Source organism: Nannospalax galili, unplaced genomic scaffold (assembly GCF_000622305.1).
Source record: "Nannospalax galili isolate Female #2095 unplaced genomic scaffold, S.galili_v1.0 scaffold271, whole genome shotgun sequence".
NCBI classification, from domain to species: domain Eukaryota; kingdom Metazoa; phylum Chordata; class Mammalia; order Rodentia; family Spalacidae; genus Nannospalax; species Nannospalax galili.
In genome coordinates this window covers 4,772,254-4,792,176 of record NW_008331789.1, presented here as the reverse complement: position 1 = coordinate 4,792,176, position 19,923 = coordinate 4,772,254, and the positions used below count along the sequence as shown (strand labels likewise).

The 19,923-nt window shown below is 41.6% G+C and overlaps 1 protein-coding gene across 4 annotated transcripts in view; it reads left to right on the top strand.

Moving 5' to 3' along the window:
- C1qtnf7 (C1q and TNF related 7) overlaps positions 1-19,923 on the top strand; it is a 118,388-nt gene that overhangs the window by 93,866 nt on the left and 4,599 nt on the right. Inside the window, exons 2-3 of one of the 4 annotated variants that reach the window (XM_017796550.2) lie at positions 16,185-16,322; positions 16,525-16,632. In XM_017796550.2, the coding sequence (XP_017652039.1) occupies positions 16,193-16,322; positions 16,525-16,632 (238 nt within the window). In that variant the 5' untranslated portion in view covers positions 16,185-16,192. Of the gene's footprint in view, positions 1-7,067; positions 7,149-14,878; positions 14,956-16,184; positions 16,431-16,524; positions 16,633-19,923 lie in introns of those variants that run through there. The other 3 variants (XM_008826889.3, XM_029560523.1, XM_017796549.2) reach the window with 3 other exon arrangements.

Sequence of the window (19,923 nt, the reverse complement as noted above, 5' to 3'; positions counted from 1 at the left end):
AAGTAAAAACAGGGCTAGGGAGATAGCTTAGACAGTAAGGTGCCTTCCTTGCAAGTACAAGGACCTGAGTTTGAGCCCTAGAATCCATGTTTAAAAAAAAAAAAAACTAACCATGGTCATTCCAGCCCTGGGGAGACAGAGACAGTGAATCCCGGATGATCGCTGGGCAAACAACCTAGAGAAAATGACAAGCTCAAAGCCAATTAGAGACCCTGTCTCAAAATAATGTGGATACCTGCTGAGGGATGACATCCAAGGTTGTTCTTACACACACACACACACACACACACACACACACACACACACACAGTGAAAAAGACACACTCTAGAGCTGGTATGCCTGAATCTGTGGCCTTCACACCTCAGCCTCTAAAAGCGATGCTGCTCACCCTGTTAACCTTTACATTCTAAGATCCTAGGATGACCTAACATTTTAAAAACAAGGATCAGTTCTCAAATTATCTTGAAACACTATGATAGATTTTGTTAAGTAAAATAAAAACTTGGACACTTGCTAGCAACTTAACCCATCCTCAGTGTGTTAGGGGACAAGCTCTGCAGCACATTCCCTCCCAGAATCCAGTCTCTACGGTCAGGACTTGACTTGAAATTCTATAGCAAGTCTCCAGAGAGCTCTTTTCCCTACACACAGAAATGTCATGGAAAAATCTTGACAGCTACATAAAAGCCACATTTCAGAATTTTTAGTGCACAAAGGAGTGGTTTTTAAGTAAAGTGGTTTTAAGATGTTTTTATGTATCTAAGGCATGCATCTCAATTTTGGTTGAAAGGGTCATAAGTACCAGGGAGCTACATGGTGTTGACCACTCAATATGTCAATACCCAGGATGATGAATGTTCTCAGGCCTCACAGTAATAGGAACTAAGTAATAGGAAGTGGGAAAAGAAGGCTAAGAAAATTGGGTTTCAGTAAAATAGCATCAGCCTTGTAACCACTGAAGCTGGGTGAGAAGAACACGGAATTCACTATTTCTCTCTACTTTGAATGTGTCTGACATTTTCTAGTAATTCTTTCAAATTTAATGTTTAAAAAATAAAAAGTGATATTTTGAACAAAGATCAAGTATTATAACCTGGGATAAATGCTAAATTCACTAAAAATAATGAATATTTGTACATATCAAAAACTCCAAAGTGTCCTCTGCAGGTGAAGCGTGGAGTGAGGTGTTGGTGAGAGGTCGTGTTCAGTGGAGAGACGGTTGGCCATCAGACAGGGACTTGAACTCTAGTTCTGGTTTAGAATAAAAATAAAACAAATGTGGATAAAAGGTACTCCTCAGTCAGTCTGTTTCCTCCTATATGAACTGAGAAGATCAAGCAGAAATCCTCAAAGGCCCTTCCTTCAGGAATGATGTAAAAGCCCCAGTGGGTTCAGACAGGGACCCTGTCTTTATCACCGAAGGATATATATCCCGGACCTGGTGCAATGTCTGGCACACAGTAGGGAATCAATGATATTTTTTCCTTCAATGGATGCACGCATTGCCTTTAAAAAAAAATAGGCAACTCCTGGGGCTGGAGAGCTGGCTCAGTGGTTCAGAGCACTGGCTGCTCTTGCAGAGGACCTGGGTACACTTTCTAGCACCCACATGACACCTAACAACTATCTGTAACTCCAGTTCCAGGGGATCCAGTGCCTTCTTCTGGCCTCCATGGGTATTGTACAAAAAAAGGTACACTTACATACAAGTCAAATTCTCCTCTGGGAGGCCCACACTGCACACACTCTCAACTCCCACGCCCTCTGTGAGGTGAGCTGCGAACTTCTCCCTGTCCCCATCCTGTCCTTAGGACCAACTGACAAAGCTGACACAATGTATTCAATGTATTCCAGTTTTCGTCAACAGTTTATGATGTCTGGAAGAGGGTTACTTACAGAGCATGCGCCTCTGGGCTTTTTTCCTACATCTCAGCTGAGCTTTTCAGATCCGCCACTGCCAGGGCGACACCAAGATGAACTTCCCACTGCCTCCCCTGCTTCCTCAGTGTCTGTCCTCAGACCCTCCCCTCATAACTGAAGCTGACTGACTGACTGGGAGGGGTGACTGTCTTTCTCTCTTCTCCAGCGTCTCTCAGGGTTCAGCTAGTTCTTTCAGAGGACACGCCTGTTCTACAAACCTGTTTTCTGATCTGAACCTGTTTCTTTCCTGCAACAGAAGCCGAACTGAATCCTTTGACTCTTTTAGGTCACTTCGTAAAGCCCAGCAGGGGCAGCAGCCACCACATCTGCCTCCATCATCTTCACTGTTGTCATCAGCATGGAGGGAGAGTCAACGACCTGTCCCAAAGCCTGCTCACAGCCCATCGGGGCCTCCTACTTAACCCAAGATAAAGAACAGACCCTTCTGTGCAGGCACAGAACCTGGTCCAGGCACAACATCCAGGTTCATGCTCCATGGTCCTTCTCATGGCCTCTGTTGGGCGTCATCCTCCTCTGCCTCAGGGCCTCTATACCCTGATGTGTCTTCTCAGTCTGGAAGTGTCTCCCTGGTCCTCTGCTTGATTACTGCTTTTTCCAGTTTCATATTTGTGTTGATATCATTCTTTTAGATAGGTATTCTCTGACCCATACATTTCATGACATTCCCTAGGAAACATTCAATATTACCGTCCCTGTTCCTTCAAAGCATTTTCTAATGTTTAGTAAGTTGGTTCAGTATGTGTCCTTCATATGATGTAAATAAGAAACAAGCTCATTTTCCTCCCAGTAACTGAGTCTGTCTTTTCTGCCTTTTCATGACATCTCAAGTAAATTCTTCAGCTTTCTAGTAAGATAAGGGACTTGAGCAATTTCATCAGCCCATGTGACTCAGTTTCAGACATAAGAGAAACTAATCTAAATAAAAACATCTATTTCACATCCAACACAAAATCTTTCTTCCTCCAGGGCTTCAGCTTCAGATATGGGGTGCTGCTCCCTCATCCCCCAGTCCCTGTCACTTTTGGCACCTCTACAGTCAGGTCAGAGGGTAGGAGAATGAAGAAAGTTATCAGACTGTATAAGTGGCACCTGTACACACCTCTCCTGGCTGTCAATGCATGCTGCCTGTCCCAAGTGTGCAAATTCTGGTTCTCAGGTGGAGTGCATTGACAGATCAGAGCTATCCTTGAAACGCCCAAGGCTTATAGCTTCCTGGTGCGGACAGTTTACTTGCAGGATGATGGCTAGCCTGGTCCCCATACCAGCACAGCTTATGTGCACTGGGAAGACTCCTTGCTGGATCCAAAGGCCTGGTGTGGACAGCCCAGTCCCACCTAGCTTCCCAGTGCTTTTGCTTCAAGGACACTTGTTTCTCCATGGCTGTCACTGCTCTGTTCTCTTTTTTCAAGTCAGAGTCTGCCTTCAGAATCCCTGCAGTGTCTGTGATCATGGAACATTTCTCTGACAGGAAAGTGACTGCAAGATTGTAGTCACAGCTGGATCACACATCCCATCTGATGGGAAGAGGCAGCAGCAGCTGTCTTCCTGCAGGCACTCCAACCTGCTCAGTGGTTTCTTTCGGGTCCTTCTCATTGCACATCAAAACTGGGTGACAGTAGCAGACTCAGCTGATTTGTAACAAGCCCTAAGCAAGGATCCTGGCATGAATGACCCATTTTTCTTTGCTTTCATTCCTCAACTGAAATTCCAAAATGAGGGGAATTCTAGGATCCTTTCAAGCACGGCTCTCAGACTATTTGATGGATGTCTGTCAATTCTGCCTCTGTAAGTGTTCTCTTTGTTCATTGTAAAGCCAAGCATTCAGCACTTGCCATGTCATGTCAGCACAACAAATATATGATGATTTAATGATAAAAAGATGAAATGAGTGATAGCGAAGACCAGATGTGCATCTTGGAAGCCCTGTGGCTTGGAAGGACTGACAGACAGGATATTTGAGCAAGAGGGTACATGGCAAAAAAAAAAGCTTGGCTGTCCATCAGAATCACCCGAAGAGCTTCAAAAAAAAAAAAAATGGCTCTGCCCACAGTGAACTAGGTCCTCCCACATCACTCAACAATCAAGAAAATGCCCCACAGACATGGCCATAGGTCAATCCAATGGAGAAAATTCCTCAGGTGAGGCTCCCTCCACCCAGGAGTGTCAATTGACTACTGACACTATCTAGCACAGTGAGGCAGATGGACGTAAACAGATGGAGAAAGGCATGGAGAGGATACGGGTGACCAGGGCCTGCAGCCACAGGAGACATCATAAGCAGGACTCTGAGGCTAGAAGGGTAAGATTTGGTTCCTAAGTGATCTCGGTGCACCTGTGGGGCAGAGAAGGCAGCATCTATGCAGTCCACACAATGCAACAGTTTGAGTGCAGCAACTTGTAAAATCAGCAACATTCTAGGGAGAAAATATGTGTCATAGTGGGTTGTAATAACTATGTCTCAAACTGCCTACATCACTTACCTGTGAAAGGAAGGTCAGAAAACGTGGTGAGGATTAAATGGCTCGATGTTTATTACCTGTTCATTCAATATCAGCTAGAATCACCTTTTTAAAGTAATTCTAGTTGCTAACAAAATGTGTGTGTGTGTGTGTGTGTGTGTGTGTGTGTGTGTGTGTGTGTCCATTAGTATGGTAAACCAACTTAGATCCACTAGCAAGGGCCAATTCTGCACACAGCTTCCCAATTTTTCATTTTGTGAATGCCGTTATTGGGAGCTTCAAACTCGACATAGCAGAGTGTTTACATGTAAGAAATTGTAACAATTACAATCTGGACTTAATTTTTCTCTTTTTATTATTTTTATGTGTATGACTGTATTGCCTGCATGTGTTTAAGTGCACCCATGTCATGTAATGTCTGCAGATGTCAAAAGAGGGCCTTGAATCCCCTGGAACTGGAATCACAGATGGTTGTTAGCCACCATGTGGGTACTGGGAATCGAGCCTGGGTCCTCTGCAAGAGCAGTCAGTGCTCCTAACTGCTGCACCATCTCTCCAGCCCAATTTCTCTCTTTTTTGAGAAATTAGATTGCTAGCACACTATTGGGTGCTCTGAGAACATTGACTGGATTTGAATGAGTTGAACTGAATTCATTTGAAAAGCAAGTAAAAAAAAACTTCAGAAAACAATTGTGTAGAGCTGAGATAGGGGAAAATATGCCCAGGAAAAAAACAGAATGAAGACCTTGGCCTTGAGACAAGTAGTAGGTAAAATGGAAACTCACTTGTTCTTGTAAGCCACAGCTCCTTTCAGCCTATTTTTCTCCCAACTTCTTAGCACTCCTTCCAAAATAAGTGTGAAAATAAATGCACAAAAGAGACCTAACAAGTTTTATCAACCTCTGAGGTCTGAATGTTCTAAGAGAGCTTTTCAAAGGTTCATTCAAAGAGAAACGAGTTAAGGAAGACAGAGAGATTGTATTAAGTTATCTGAAATGAAAAGCAATTTTTAGAAAGAGGAAAAATCAAATATTGAAGAACTGGAAAATACTATGATCCTTTAATGATACACCAAAAATCTAGTAAACATGAATGTAAAGTCGTGGTCAGTAGAGACTGGGGCACGTGGGAGCAGAGGAACAGGGAAAAGTAAAAAAAATTGACTGGTGCACGCTGTATGCACGTGCAGAAATAGCACCATTGATACGTACAAATGCTACATACTAATCAAATGCAAAATCTTTAAAACTATCCTAAAAGAAAATGAGAGATATGAATGAAACAGGAAAGAAAACCATGAGTATCCTTAAATGATATCAACAAGCAGCCATGTGAAGGCAGAAAATAAAAACACACCTCTCCTGTGATTGGTCAACAGATTCATCCAAGTTCCCCAGCAGGGACTATGCTATTCCAGTGAGTGGGGGAGAAAAGCCCATTAAAGAAGTCATCACTTATAAAAATTATTAATTAATTAAGAGGCTGGGCCACTAAAATTAAGCTCGTCAGTGGCGGACATACTATGCCAATACTGTGCTTGAGGATGTTAAGAACTGTAAGGACACTTGGAAATAATTCAGAGCAACCATTATAGTTTGAGAAACAAACCCACGGATTCTCTATGACTAGGATTCTACATTGATTTAGAAAATAAAAATATCTGTGTTCAAGGCACTGCTTTAATATACAGTGATCATGTCCAGATTGTTAAAGCCAAGCAATTCAAAAGACCATTTCCTCCAGCTTGGAGGATGGGCACCTACTGCACAGAAAAGCTTATCAGGAGGAGGATCCCAATCATGTTCTTGGTCCAATTTGAGGTCAGTGTTCACTTCCAATACTCTGGAAATAATTCTTTCAATAAGAGTTCTTCTTACTGCTTGAAAAGAATGAAGAGGAAACAGGAAAAAAAATCAAGATATTCTGTCAAATCATCTCCATAAATGACATCATGCATTATATATTGCTGTTGCCAAGGAGATATAAGAAATAGATATCAGATGGAAACAAAGACATTGATTGTACCAAATCTGACTAGTTGCACTTTTGAGACTTATTTTGCCTTTGGAGTTGTTAGAATCTTCTAAAAAAACTCGATCATTTACCTATTCAGCAAAGAACAAAGAAAACATCAATACAATTCCCATAAGCCTCTTTTTTTGCAGTACATAGAATGACTAGACCACTTCCCGCCATACTTGCCAAGAATTAGGGAATAATTTATTATTCCACAGAATACCATCCTAAGTCTTTAGATCTTTAGATCTAAAATCTAAAGATTCTACCTCAAAAACCTTCACACAGGAAATGATTCTTTTTCCTAAGCTAACAACCAATTTCCAGTTAGTGAGTGATTTTTTTTTTCCCAGAACCATCCACTTAATGGAAAACAAATGAAGAGAGGAAAAAATTAAATAAACAAATCTGAAAAAGAGGCCACAGCAATAGAGATGGTAAATTTCCAAACTTACCAGTCAAGAAAAGCAAGCACTTACAACTTGTCCCAAACAAAACCATAATTTTCAACTGGTCGCTGAGTTGAGCTTCACTGGATGAATGATTTCCAGGGCCTCTGGCTCTTTGGGATTCAACGAGAAGATTATTTTTAGCACAGCTATTTGGAAATCTTTGAGAGCTTGGACCTGCTGTTCTGTCTGGTACCAAGGCAAGTTTTCACTGAGCTCTCAGGAAAGAGCCTGACTTTTGTGCACTGGGAATCCTGCAGCGACCCACTCTCTCAGAGCACGGTATGATGTTTATTCTCTTTTTCAGAACTTTGGTAAATGTAGTTGCAAGGCCCATCTTCATTGTGGTGGGTTTTTTAGTGTACTAAACAGGTGGTTCTATAGGAAGAATTCAGGAAGTGGAGCTCTGGTTTCAAATCTCTGGTCAGACACTGGTGTCTTGGCCATCACCAAGGATCCTTGGGTAGACGATATGGATGTAAGGGTGCTCTGTAAACTATAAGGTGGTTTGGAAATCTGTGAGGTTCATTTTCACCATTCTGTAATCATAGTACTTGACATAAAACAGCCAAGACTTTACAAATCATGAGCTGTTATACAAAAACATGTGATTTTCTTTCAGTCAACCTTTGCTGTACCTCTGCTGTAGCTCAGTCTCTGTCCTGTATGTCAGTAATAAGGAGTTTATGTCTTGCCAGGGAAACAAGCAAATAAATAGGTAAAGTAAAATAAAAAATAAACAGCTATGTGGCCTTGAGGGGACCTGAATAGTACCTGGAAGAAAAGGAGAGCTTTCAAACAGGAAGATCAGCTCTGCAGAGAGAATGAGAGCCTCAAATGCAAGGAGCCGAGGAGTTCATCAGAGACGCAACTGGGTGCGGAGAGTTGAGGTTCCCATCCTATCCCTAGCTCGCCCCTCCCATAAAGCCAGAAGGACATACTGCTGTTGTGCAATGTCCACCTCAGAGGCCAAGGTCTTGTTTTGGCCCTGCTCATTCACCTCTCCTCTTCCTAATGATTTCCATGCAAAGCACATTTTGAACTTGGATTAATCAAATCCAGTCCTCTAATATGTGTGCACTCCAGTGTTTAAGACAAAAAGAACTCGGTTCAAATCCTGGCTGTGCCATTTTATGAACTGTAAAAATTTTATCTCTATGATTGTGACTTGTCTTGGAAAGTTGGGTAAAAGGAATTGTACAGTATTTCGGTTTTGTTTTATTTTTTTCTGACTGGCTTCTCTCACACAGCACAAAGTCTTGTTGCCTCATCCTGTTATAACATGCATCCAAATTTCCTCTTTTTAAAGCTGGATGATGTCCTGCATGTGCTTGCTGCAGCTTGCTTATTTGATTGTCATTTGGGCTGCTCCTCTGAGCTGTTGTAAGTAAGGCTGCTAGGAACGTGGGTGTGCAAATACCAATTTCAGTCCCTCTTCTATTCTTAATTCTTTTGGGCAGATTTCCAGAATTGGGATTACTGGAACATACGGGAATACTACATTTATGGTTTGGATTTTGTTGTTGTTGTTTAAGTCACCAAATTCATTTCCATACTTTAGGTTCTCACGGATAACTTTTATTCTTAGAAAGATCATGCTGCTTACAAAGAGATCTCAGTCTATGACTATATTTTCTGGAAGTTCAGTCCTTGCATTGACTTAATCAATGTCTCTCCAAGTGTTTTTCGTGGCTAGTTTAGCAAGAACAAAGGATTTTGTGACTAAAAAATTTGCACAATACTATACATTACATCCCTGCCTTAAAAATTCAAGATGAACATTTGCGTGAATGCTCTGATATATGCATAAGTTTTAAATATATATCTGTTAAAAGCTAAAAACCTCTTCATTATCCTTAAGGAAAAAAAAGATACAAAGTCATTTACATTTAACATCCAGGACTTGTTCAAGATTAGCATTATTTCCAGAGTTTTAATTTTCTGACTCCAAAGAGGCATAAGCGTGGGAGAAAATACATATCAGTACATACTCTACATAAATTTTCATAATTCAATGCAACGCTTGAAAGCACAGTGCACAAGAAGGGATTACTAATGGCTGTTTTCCCTTGAGTATTTAAAAATATTCTAAGGTTGGATTATAGTATATACTGAGTTCTATGCTCTGATTAGTCTTAGGCTGTGTAAATTAGGTATTTTCAAACTATCCAAAAACATTATGTTTATAAAGTTTTAACTCAAGTGGCTTATTATCAGTCAAAATAACCAAGTTTGTTGCAATGCTTTGAACGTTGGGCAATAGGTGAAAATGGATTATTCAAGGCAAGATACTGAAAATATATAGCTGTCGCTTTACCCCACAGTTATTAATTTTAAAAAGTCTAGTGGATCAAAGTTTTAATCTGATAAAGGCAAATAAGAGAATCGAAAGAAACATAGAAGTTAAAATATTTTTATTAATTCTTTGAGAATTCATACAATGTATTTTGATCATGTTTACCCACCTCTGCTCCCCCTAACAACTCACAGATCCTCCTCCTCCTCCCTACCACCTCCAAATTTATGTCTTCTTTTTCTTTGGGGTTTTTTGTTGTTTGTAATGACCGATCCAGTCCAATTAGTGCTGCTCACATAATCCAGGGTGTGGAGCCATCTTCCACTGGAGCATGGTTGACCTACCAGGAGTCACACCCATAAAGAAAACTGACTCTCCCTCGCCCAGCAGCTATCAATTGCCAATAGCTCCTCAGCTAGCGATAGGACTTTGACTTCTCTCGCCCTCTCTGAGCTGAGATTTTGTCTGTCTTGATCTTGTGCATGCTGTCACAACCACTGTGTGCTTATATGTGCAACTGCCCTTTTGTGTTCAAAGAACACAATTTCAATATAATCATCTACCACCTCTGGCTCTTACAGTCTTTCCATCCGCTTTTCTAAGGTGCTCTCTGAGCCTTGGGAAGAAAGGATGTGATATAGACGTCCCATTTAGGAAAGCACACTCCAAAGTTTGCACTCTTTTGCACGCTTCTTCTCAACACATGGACCAGTTGTGGGTCTCTGTGTCAATCACCATCTTATCTTAAAGTAGGAGAACTCTTCTCCTGCATGTTAAAAAAAAAAAAGAAAAAAAAACTGGAAAAAATATTTTCTGCTTTTGTCATGAAGCATGTGAGGTGGGTAAATATTCATATTTATTGTACTAACATTTATAATAACAAAGGAATGAAACTACCCCAAATGTCCACCTGCAAAATACCAGTTAAATATAATGTGCGTATGACAGATATTCCAGAGTTACCAAAATAAAAGGACTGAAGTAGGTCTGTATGTGTATGTATCAATATAGGTAGATGCAAGTGAACGTCTGTATCCAAAGGGTCCATAGTCATGGATCCCGTGAATCACAGACAAACAGTAAATATCTACTGAACATGTGCAGTCTTTTTCTTTTTCTTTTTCTGGTTTTTTGTTGTTGTTGTTGTTGTGTTTTGTTTTGTTTGTCTTGTTGAGACAGGGTCTCCCTGTAGCCCCAGCTGGCCTGGAACTCACGATGTAAACCAGGCTGGCCTCAAACTCACAGAGATCTGCCTGCCTCTGCCTCCCAAATGCTGGGATTAAAAGCGTGCACCACCACACCCAGCTGAGACTTTTTCTTATCCTCTAAACAGAACAACTATTTACTAACATTATCATTGTGTTAGATATAGTAAGTAATCTAGAAGTGACTGACTCAAAGCATACAGGATGATGTGCCTGGATTATATGTAAACACAACACCAAATTTATAACAGGGTTAGAGCATCTTATACTGGTACCCAAGTGGGGGTGGTGGTCTTGGAACCAACCCCCACAAATAATGAATAGTAACTCTACACAAGGATATGAAAAGCAAAGTGAGAATGCTGTGTACAGGAAGCCAATGATGGGGAGGCGGGCACACAGGAAGCAGGCAACTGTATCCACCTCTAGAGAGGCAACTGAACAGAAGGCAGAAAACAACACTAAATTAATTGTAATTCCATACCTTTTTCCCTTTTGATTTTATGAGGCATAAGTGTATTATCTGTACACAATAAAAGACTTTTTTATATGTTCAAGCACTGTAGGCTATATAAAATTAAAACAGCTCAGTTCTTTAATGTGTATTTCTGAGCACTGAAAAAAAAAAAAAAAAAGACCCAGGGGCTCTAGGAGAAAAAAAAAATTAACCTGTTTTCTTTCTTTCTCCTGTAATAGTCTCTCAGTTTCTCACTAGTTTTCCCCACAAAGCTCACACCCTCCATCCCCCAAAGAAATTCCTCACCAACTTGGATTTTTTTTAAGTGCTGTTCTAGGCAGTTGGACCCTTGAGTGACTAAGACAGCAATCCTTGCCCTCATGGGAACTTGGGTTCAATTTGACAGAAACACAAATAAAGATAGGAATAACCTAATGAGTTGGAATTGATAAATACAATGGAGAACAGAAAAAAGCAGAACAGGAAGGGAAGGGACAGGAATGAAAGAAAGCACTTTGCAATATTACATTAGAGCTGGACTCGATGCCAAAATGATATATGAGCAAAGACCTCAGGAAGGGTATAAGAAAATAAACCCACAGACACCTTGGTGCAGGGGTTTTACACAGAAGCAAGAGACTGAGGATCCTAAGGCAGGTTACACCTGGTATCTTTGAGGGACACTGTGGTGGTTTGAATGAGAACATCTCTCATAGGCTCCAGGTATTTCAATGTTTTTGTCCCCAGTTGGTGGCATTGTTTGGGGAGGTTTTAGGAGGTGTGGCCTTACTGGGGGAAGCATGTCAGTTGCGGTGGGCTTTCAGACTATGTAGCCAGGCCCACTAACAGTCTGCCTCTCTCTGTGTCCTGTGCCTGCTTGAAGATGTGATCATTTGGTCTTCTGCGCCTGCCACCTTTGCCTCCATGCCACCCCGCAACCCCATTCTGAACTCTTTAACTCTCTGAACTGTAAACCAGATAAGTTGCCTTGGCCACAGTGTTTTATCACAGCAACAGAAAAGTAATGCAGGCACTGAGGAATCCATTGCAACTAGCACTGAGAGTGAAGAGGAAAATCAAAGATGAAGTCTTGGAATTTAAGGAAGGCCTTGAGGACCTTGTCAACATTGCAGACATGAAGATTTTGATGCTTATATACGGAGAGCCATTGTGATGAGAATCTGCTGTGGCTTCCCATAGTAATCCATACTGCCTCATCTTCCTAAGTGGACTGAGTCCTGAGACTTGGGTGAACACACACCATCATGCCACACCAGGCACCAGCTACCACTCTTTGCTCCTCTCTGCTGGTGAGGCTTGTTAATGAATAATCGTTTTGAGTAGCATTCAAAAAGTTCTAACTGTGACCACATGTAGGCATTTAGATTCCTGTACCAGACAGGGTGCATTTGTCAATTAAAAGCAGTCCATTCATTCGATGGTAAAACTGGCTCTGTTTCAGTTGCTTTAATTTAATCTCCTGAGCACATGTTGCTGGCTACAGCAATGTTAAGGATCCTTTCTTCTAAACACATCTTTAAAGTATCTGCTCCCTCTATCCACCACTAACCAGACTCTCTGCTTACTCGTCTTCCAGAATGTTCCAATGACTATCAGCATCATTGTGGCTGTACAGTCTCCTTTGTTCCTGATAATCTCAAGTCTCTCAGCCTACAGCCTTTGGTTCTGTGTATGTATGTGGTTCCAAGCCTCCTTCTGAGTACCCCCCTGGAGCCTGTTCTCCCTCTTCACATCCCTTCCAAAGCCCCCTAATCAATATTTGGTAAGGAAGAGGAACTGGGATTGAACCTATGCAGCTAGTTTTAGCAATGGCAAGGATCTGCATAGGATGGTCTTCCCATTTTTTCTTTTTATCTGAGGCTTCTGAAGAAGGGCTCCTATCTTTTCTTAATTCTTTTATTATCTTGAGACTCTTATACATGAGTAGAAGGCAGTTTGAGCATATCCACCCCTTCCTGCCTCCTGCTCCAGCTCTACCTATTGCCCCTTTACATCCTTCTCAAACTCATGTGCTCATCTTCTATTAGCTATAAATATAAAACCAACTGAGTCCCATTAGTGTTGCCCTATACAGATAGATTTAGAGCTGGTCACTGGGGGATGTACAACCCACCTGAACTGACTCTCCCTCTGCAGCTGTCTACTCCTGTAGCTCCTTAACTAGAGGTGGGGCCTTGCGAGCCCTTCCCTCATCCCTGAATGCTGACTGGTATTGGTCTTACACAAGCAACCATAGCTATTGAGAGTTCATAGGTGCAACATCCCTTTGGGCACATCCCTGGCTCTTCTAATAATTCTGGCCCATATTCCATGATATTCCCTGAATTGCTGATACCTTTATCAGGAACATGAGTTTTTCAGAAAGTACCTAAACCCATTTGAAGAATAGGGTCAGTGATTTGAGGTTGTGCTTACCCTAGTTTGAGGATAAGCAAACTTCCTGTGTTGGAAGCTTGGTCCCCTGTGTTACGGTTGGTGATAGGAGCTTAAAGGATTGGGCTAGTGCAAAGTCACAAGATAAGCCATTCCCCATTGCTCTGACTTCCTGTTTGACATGGATTTCTCCCTGTCACACACATTCCCACCTTGATACCATCTGTCATGATATGATGCTGCCAAGGGACACATTGACACAGCCTGAGCCACGTGGCGTTTTCAGTCTCCAGGTCTTCAGCCTCCAAAACAGTGAGCTAAATAAAACTACTTTTCTTTGAAAGCATACCACCTCAGGTAGTTCATTATAGTAGCAAAATTCAGACTAATGTAGCAGTGTATGAAGTCTAGTAGATAAAGCAAAGGTATTCTCCTTAAACGGGAAGGTCTAGTAACACCAGATAACGCTGTTTTATCTTTTTGTTAATAAGATTTAGACGAATCAGGATTATTTCAAAATGTCATAAACACCTTGCATTTCTCCTAGATTCTCATTCCTGAGCTAGGGCCAAGTTCTAATTCCAAGATGTTTCAATCTTCCCACTGGGTGTCATAAAAGTAGTATGGCTTGTAGTGCACCTATTTGCTTCCCTGAGGTGGCTGTCAAAAAAATCTATCTGATCATGTTCCCATGTTATATTATTATTCCACTCGGGAGAGTAGAATCCTGATCAAACACTACACTAATTCCATCAGGGATAAAGTCCCACCCCTGGACAAGGAGCTTCAGGCCACAGACAACTTTAGAAAGAGATGTTCATTTCAGGCACAAGCCTCTAAGTAGGTTGCTCATACCCCAGTGATCAGCCCTTTATCGATGTGTGTAGGGCAATGCTACTTGAACTCAATAGGCTTTATATGTTCTATAATATATGTTAGAAGGTCCAGGCATCCACAGAAACACTTATTTGTATTCTCCCAAGAAACTGCTTGTCCTAAGGACTATTTGACCTAAAAAAAAAATCAGGTCTCCCCAGCCCATACCTCCTCCCACATCTTCAGTCTATGTACCAGGAATGTCATACGAATAAATCATCCCCCATTCTCAGCATCCAGGCTTTTTGGAGTGAGGAACCAAGCCTCATTAGGGTAGAGTTGAAAAGAACTGTGCCTGTTGCACCCGGCACACATGGTGCCATGCATGGTTTAAGTTCACACAGCTCTTTAATTGACCCTCGGGGCTAATGGCATAATGGGACACTATGGCATTATATCCTACAGGTTTTAAATTAAACTTTCAGACTCCCCTCAGGATACACACAGTACTGCAGTTATCACTAATTGGCACTACACATGATTAGCAAGTGAAAAACATGATTTCTCGGAAAATGCTTTTCCTTTTCTCCTGTTTGAAAGAATCCATGAATTCTAAGAACATGATAAATGCATGTCAGTATTAATAAGGATGATGCCCAGCACCATGTTATGTCAGCATAACATTCCATATATGCTAGAGAGTAGAGTCAAAGACAATTACTGTTACAGAAAATTGATCCTATAGGAGCTTCATAATGCAATGCTAAGTGAAAAACCAAAGAGTCATGGGAATGGCCACCATCACTTTTATCCATAACACAGACTGTCCCGCAGTTTTGTCAACTTGACAGAAAGCCGAGTCACCTGGGAAGAAAGAACTTCAACTGAGGCATTTCACCCACTGGATTAGCCTGTGGCCATGTATGTGAAATGTTTTTTTCTATTTCATTTATTATTTTTATTTTATGTGTGTGAGTGCGTTATCTGCATGTATGTAAATGCACCACATGCATGCAATGCCCAAAGAGCCAGAAGAGGGTATCAAATCCCCTGGAACTGGAGTTATGAACAATTTTTAGCCACCATGTGGGGTTTAGAGGAGGAGGAGAATCAAACCCAGGTCCTCTGGAAGAATAAGGGTTCTTAACAGCTGAGCCATCCCTCCAGTCCCCTGTGAAGCATTTTCTTAATTGTTAATTGATGTGGGAGGACCCAGTACGCTGTGAGCAGTGCCATCCCTAGGCAGGTAGGCTTGGGCTTTATAAGAAAAGGAACTGAGCAAGCCAGGGGGATCAAGGCAGTGAGCAGTGCTCTTCCATGGCCTTTGCTTCAGTTCCCACCTGACCTCCTTCAGAGGTGGACTGTGCCTTGGAAGTGTAAGATGAAATACACCCTTTCTGTCTCAAGTTGGTTTGGGTCATGGGGTTTTATCACAGCAAAAGAGAAGCAAACTAGAACACAGACCAAAACAAAGACTGAAAGAATGTGTGTGCGTGGAACTGTGAAGGGTAATTATTTCTGAGCACTGGCAACAGTATCAGTGTCTATCTAACTGAGCAAGCCAGGGGGATCAAGGCAGTGAGCAGTGCTCTTCCATGGCCTTTGCTTCAGTTCCCACCTGACCTCCTTCAGAGATGGACTGTGCCTTGGAAGTGTAAGATGAAATATACCCTTTCTGTCTCAAGTTGGTTTGGGTCATGGTGTTTTATCACAGCAATAGAGAAGCAAACTAGAACACAGACCAAAACAAAGACTGAAAGAATGTGTGTGCGTGGAACTGTGAAGGGTAATTATTTCTGAGAACTGGCAACAGTATCAGTGTCTATCTTGGGCATTTGAATATGTCATTTCCCTGTTTGAGTCTATAGAGTTTTCCAAAAAGAAAAGATGGCTTTTCTAAGTCCATTAATGCTTACAGAAAAATGCAACAAACAGGTATACTTGAATTTTTTAAATCCTTTCTACCAATCCCTATGTTAGGCTCTGAGGATTCTGTATCAACAATGTATTGAGAGTTTTCAAGGGAATCCTTGGAAAAGCAAACACTGGAGTCAGCTGATGTACATGTCCATTCTGGTGTTCAAACTGAATCACTTGTGCTGAGGACCCTCCCTGACAGGGGGATACTGATGTCCTTGTTTCTCTTCTAGAGCCAAAGATGATTGTCTTGCTCTACGTTACAAGTTTTGCCATTTGTGCCAGCGGACAACCTCGGAGTAACCAGGCCAAAGGAGAGAACTACTCCCCGAGATATATCTGCAGCGTGCCTGGCTTGCCTGGACCCCCAGGCCCTCCTGGAGCAAATGGTTCCCCTGGGCCCCATGGTCGAATTGGCCTTCCTGGAAGAGATGGTAGAGATGGCAGGAAAGGAGAGAAGGGGGAAAAGGGCACTGCAGGTAAGGAGTGATGACTTACTACCACTCTTCCCGCCTCCCTCCCGATCTCCGAACAACTCCCTTCATCGCCTCTTCTAATAGCCTGGACCCCCAGGCCCTCCTGGAGCAAATGGTTCCCCTGGGCCCCATGGTCGAATTGGCCTTCCTGGAAGAGATGGTAGAGATGGCAGGAAAGGAGAGAAGGGGGAAAAGGGCACTGCAGGTAAGGAGTCATGACTTACCACCACTCTTCCCGCCTCCCTCCCGACCTCCGAACAACTCCCTTCATCGCCTCTTCTAATGGGAATTGCTCCTTAGATCCTTTCTTGACTTCACCTTCATTTATCATTTTAGCCCTTACTCTGCATGAAACATTGCTTTAACTCTTCACCCACTGTCCTTGGTTGTTTCCAACGGCAGCTTTCTCAGGTGGACATTATCACGTGGGACAATAAGAAATCTGACCACTGTTGAAAGCATTCCTGCAGTTGGATGTAAATAAGCACGCACTGCTCATGATGGCCAGAGCTGGACTCAAACATCTGGTACCTGGAACCAACAGATAAAGGCTGTGTGCATGGATGCATGGGTGGATAGACTGGCAGGGGCAGGGGGTGGGCAAACTGAACCCAGGCATGAATCAGAAGTCAGACATTCAGGGGCCGTGCTGCTCAGAGCTAATCTTCTAAGCAAATATTCCTCAAGAGCTTCTAGATTTTCATTTGCAAAGCCCTGTGTATCCCGCCTTCTCTTGCCCATCACTTTCCCATCTGTCTCATTACAGCTGAAATGTAGACTTTATACAGCAACACAATTGTCCTCTAGTCTTTGGGTAATTTTCATTTTTTCTCTCCTATAAACAAGTTGGCCCAGCAAGCTTGCCAGACTCTGCAGTCCCTCAGAGTAAACCAAATTGAAATTCTACAGAGGCTCTGTTAACTCTACAAGGGAAAGGGATTTGGAATCAATCTTTGAAAACAAGCATCTGAGTGTAGAAGCTGGACAAAAGATAAGAAAGAAAAAACCCCATAGATCTAAGAAATGTGCCTCTCCCTAATCATCACCCCTGATTTATTGAGGTTCTATGAAACAATATCACGCTATATATCCAGATTATTGGATAATGATTCACTTCCAAATATTCTATGCAGAAAATAATGGGCAAGTCAGCAGATGTCAAATATATGAACATTGTTCAATATTAAAGAACCTTGGGTAAAGGTTCTGCATCATATAAAGAACCTTGAATGTGGAGCTTCAGTGTAATTTTTCAAAGGTGTCTGTCTATGGGGTAGCTATGTGAATACAAGTTCCCACTGGGCCACGATTATGAATATCCTTGAGAGTCTATAACACAAGGGTTATAGTTCTAATTTGACTGGCACTTTCAATCTGCTGTGTCTGGAAGAATGTAGTGGTAAACAAGCATTGGAGCCACTAAAACAGACTCAAATCTTGGCCTCCCTCCATTACTTAACTTAGCATCCCTGGACAAATAGCTTCTTTGAGCCTCATTTGTAAATTACTGATAGTAAGGATAATCATGAAGTTTAAAGGCAGTCATAAATGCCAAACACCCCACGGGATAAGTATCATGTGGTAAGCACTTGGTAAATGTTAGCTGATGTTACTTATTAAATCTTGATCCCCAAATACAGATTACAGATAAATCTGTGGCTATCCAAAGCCATAGAGTAAACAAAAAAACAATTACTGTGTTCACATGTAATCCTAGTGTTACTTCATATTCACACATGTGTTCATAATTGTACAGGTTTAATATTACGAAGCCAGGTGTATGCCTACATACACCAATCTATTCATTCCTGTGTGCATCCATGAGCTATTTATTCAAATCTTTTATGCACCTCTTACTAACAACCACTATTTCTGGACCAGTGTTTCTCAACCTCTACACCAATGACATTTACTGTTGAATAATTATTCAGAGCAGGATGAAGTGCAGTGGTACAGGTTTAATATTACGAAGCCAGGTGTATGCCTACATACACCAATCTATTCATTCCTGTGTGCATCCATGAGCTATTTATTCAAATCTTTTATGCACCTCTTACTAACAACCACTATTTCTGGACCAGTGTTTCTCAACCTTTACACCAATGACATTTACTGTTGAATAATTATTCAGAGCAGGATGAAGTACAGTATAGGACGTTTGGCAGACCTCTCTTGAACGGTGATAACCAGAATTCCCTCCCAACACTACAAACTGTCCCTTAACACCTTGGGGCAAGAAGAGCAAGATTACAACTGCATGAGAAACTACCCTAGACACTGGGAATATAAACATGAAGAACACTTGGCAGTGGGGATAAATAAACATATAATTACAGGAGCTCCAAACAAGGACCATTTAGGAAGCACTTATTGTGTGTCTGGAACTTTAAATTTAGCTTAACACTCGCCATTATAATCTGAAGTAATTATATATGCAATAAAATAATGTGACAAATGAATTGAGATTCAGAAATAAAGTGACTTTTAAAATGAGATTATTTAAATCCAACATATACACTGTATTAATTACTTTTCTGTTGCTGTGATAAAATAACACGACTAAAAGCAAATTAAGGAAGAGTTTATTTTAGCTTGTGGTTCAAAAGGGACAGAGAGAGTCCATACTGGTGGGGTAGGTATGGCACACCCACAGGGGCAGAAGCTGGCTGGTCACATTCTTCATCTACACACAGGACACAGAGAGAACAGGAAGTAGATGGAGTCTATAAATCATCAAAACACCCAGCCAATAATGTCCTCCATCAAGGCTTTGCCTCCTAAAGTTTCCAAAATCTCCCCAAACAGCACAACCAACAGGGGACTAAGTACTCAAATGCATATACCTGTGAGGGACATTTCTCATTCAAACCACTACACATTTAAGGATATGCACAGCTCAGAAAGGAAAGGTAAGCCCATGTGATCAGTGAAGAAAAGTGTCTCTCACTCAGAAGCTACAGGAACAAGAGCTATTGGGCTCTAGGGACACATTTTTAATGTGGTTACATCTGGGTACAAGAAGTCTGGGAACTTTGGCCTCTGTTTCTCACCAATGACACTACAAGTATATTTTCATTTGTGTATACCCTGACGACCTCCACCCCAACTAAATCCAGGCAGAACCAAGTATATTCTTTCTCCAGCTTCCAAATTATAAAATTTTTGTAGAAAATAGCTCTCACTGGTCAGTAGCAATTATCATAGCGTATTAATGGCATTCAATTAAATCTGAATGCATGCCCATCCAAATTTCACTACAACTATCTCATGCCAGTTTAATTCATGGATTTATGTATTCATGAGCTGAGCTCTCACCTGTATCTGCAGATCTCAAAGTAATAAGCAATAACAGCTAAGTTGAAGATGGGGCAAATGTCATTCAAGCCAGTGTTGCACCCAGCCCCTATCACAGAAGCCACAATATAGTGAGTGCTCAATCAATAGTAAATGGTTCTACACATTAGATGAATGTGTGTATGTGTGCATAGATCCACTG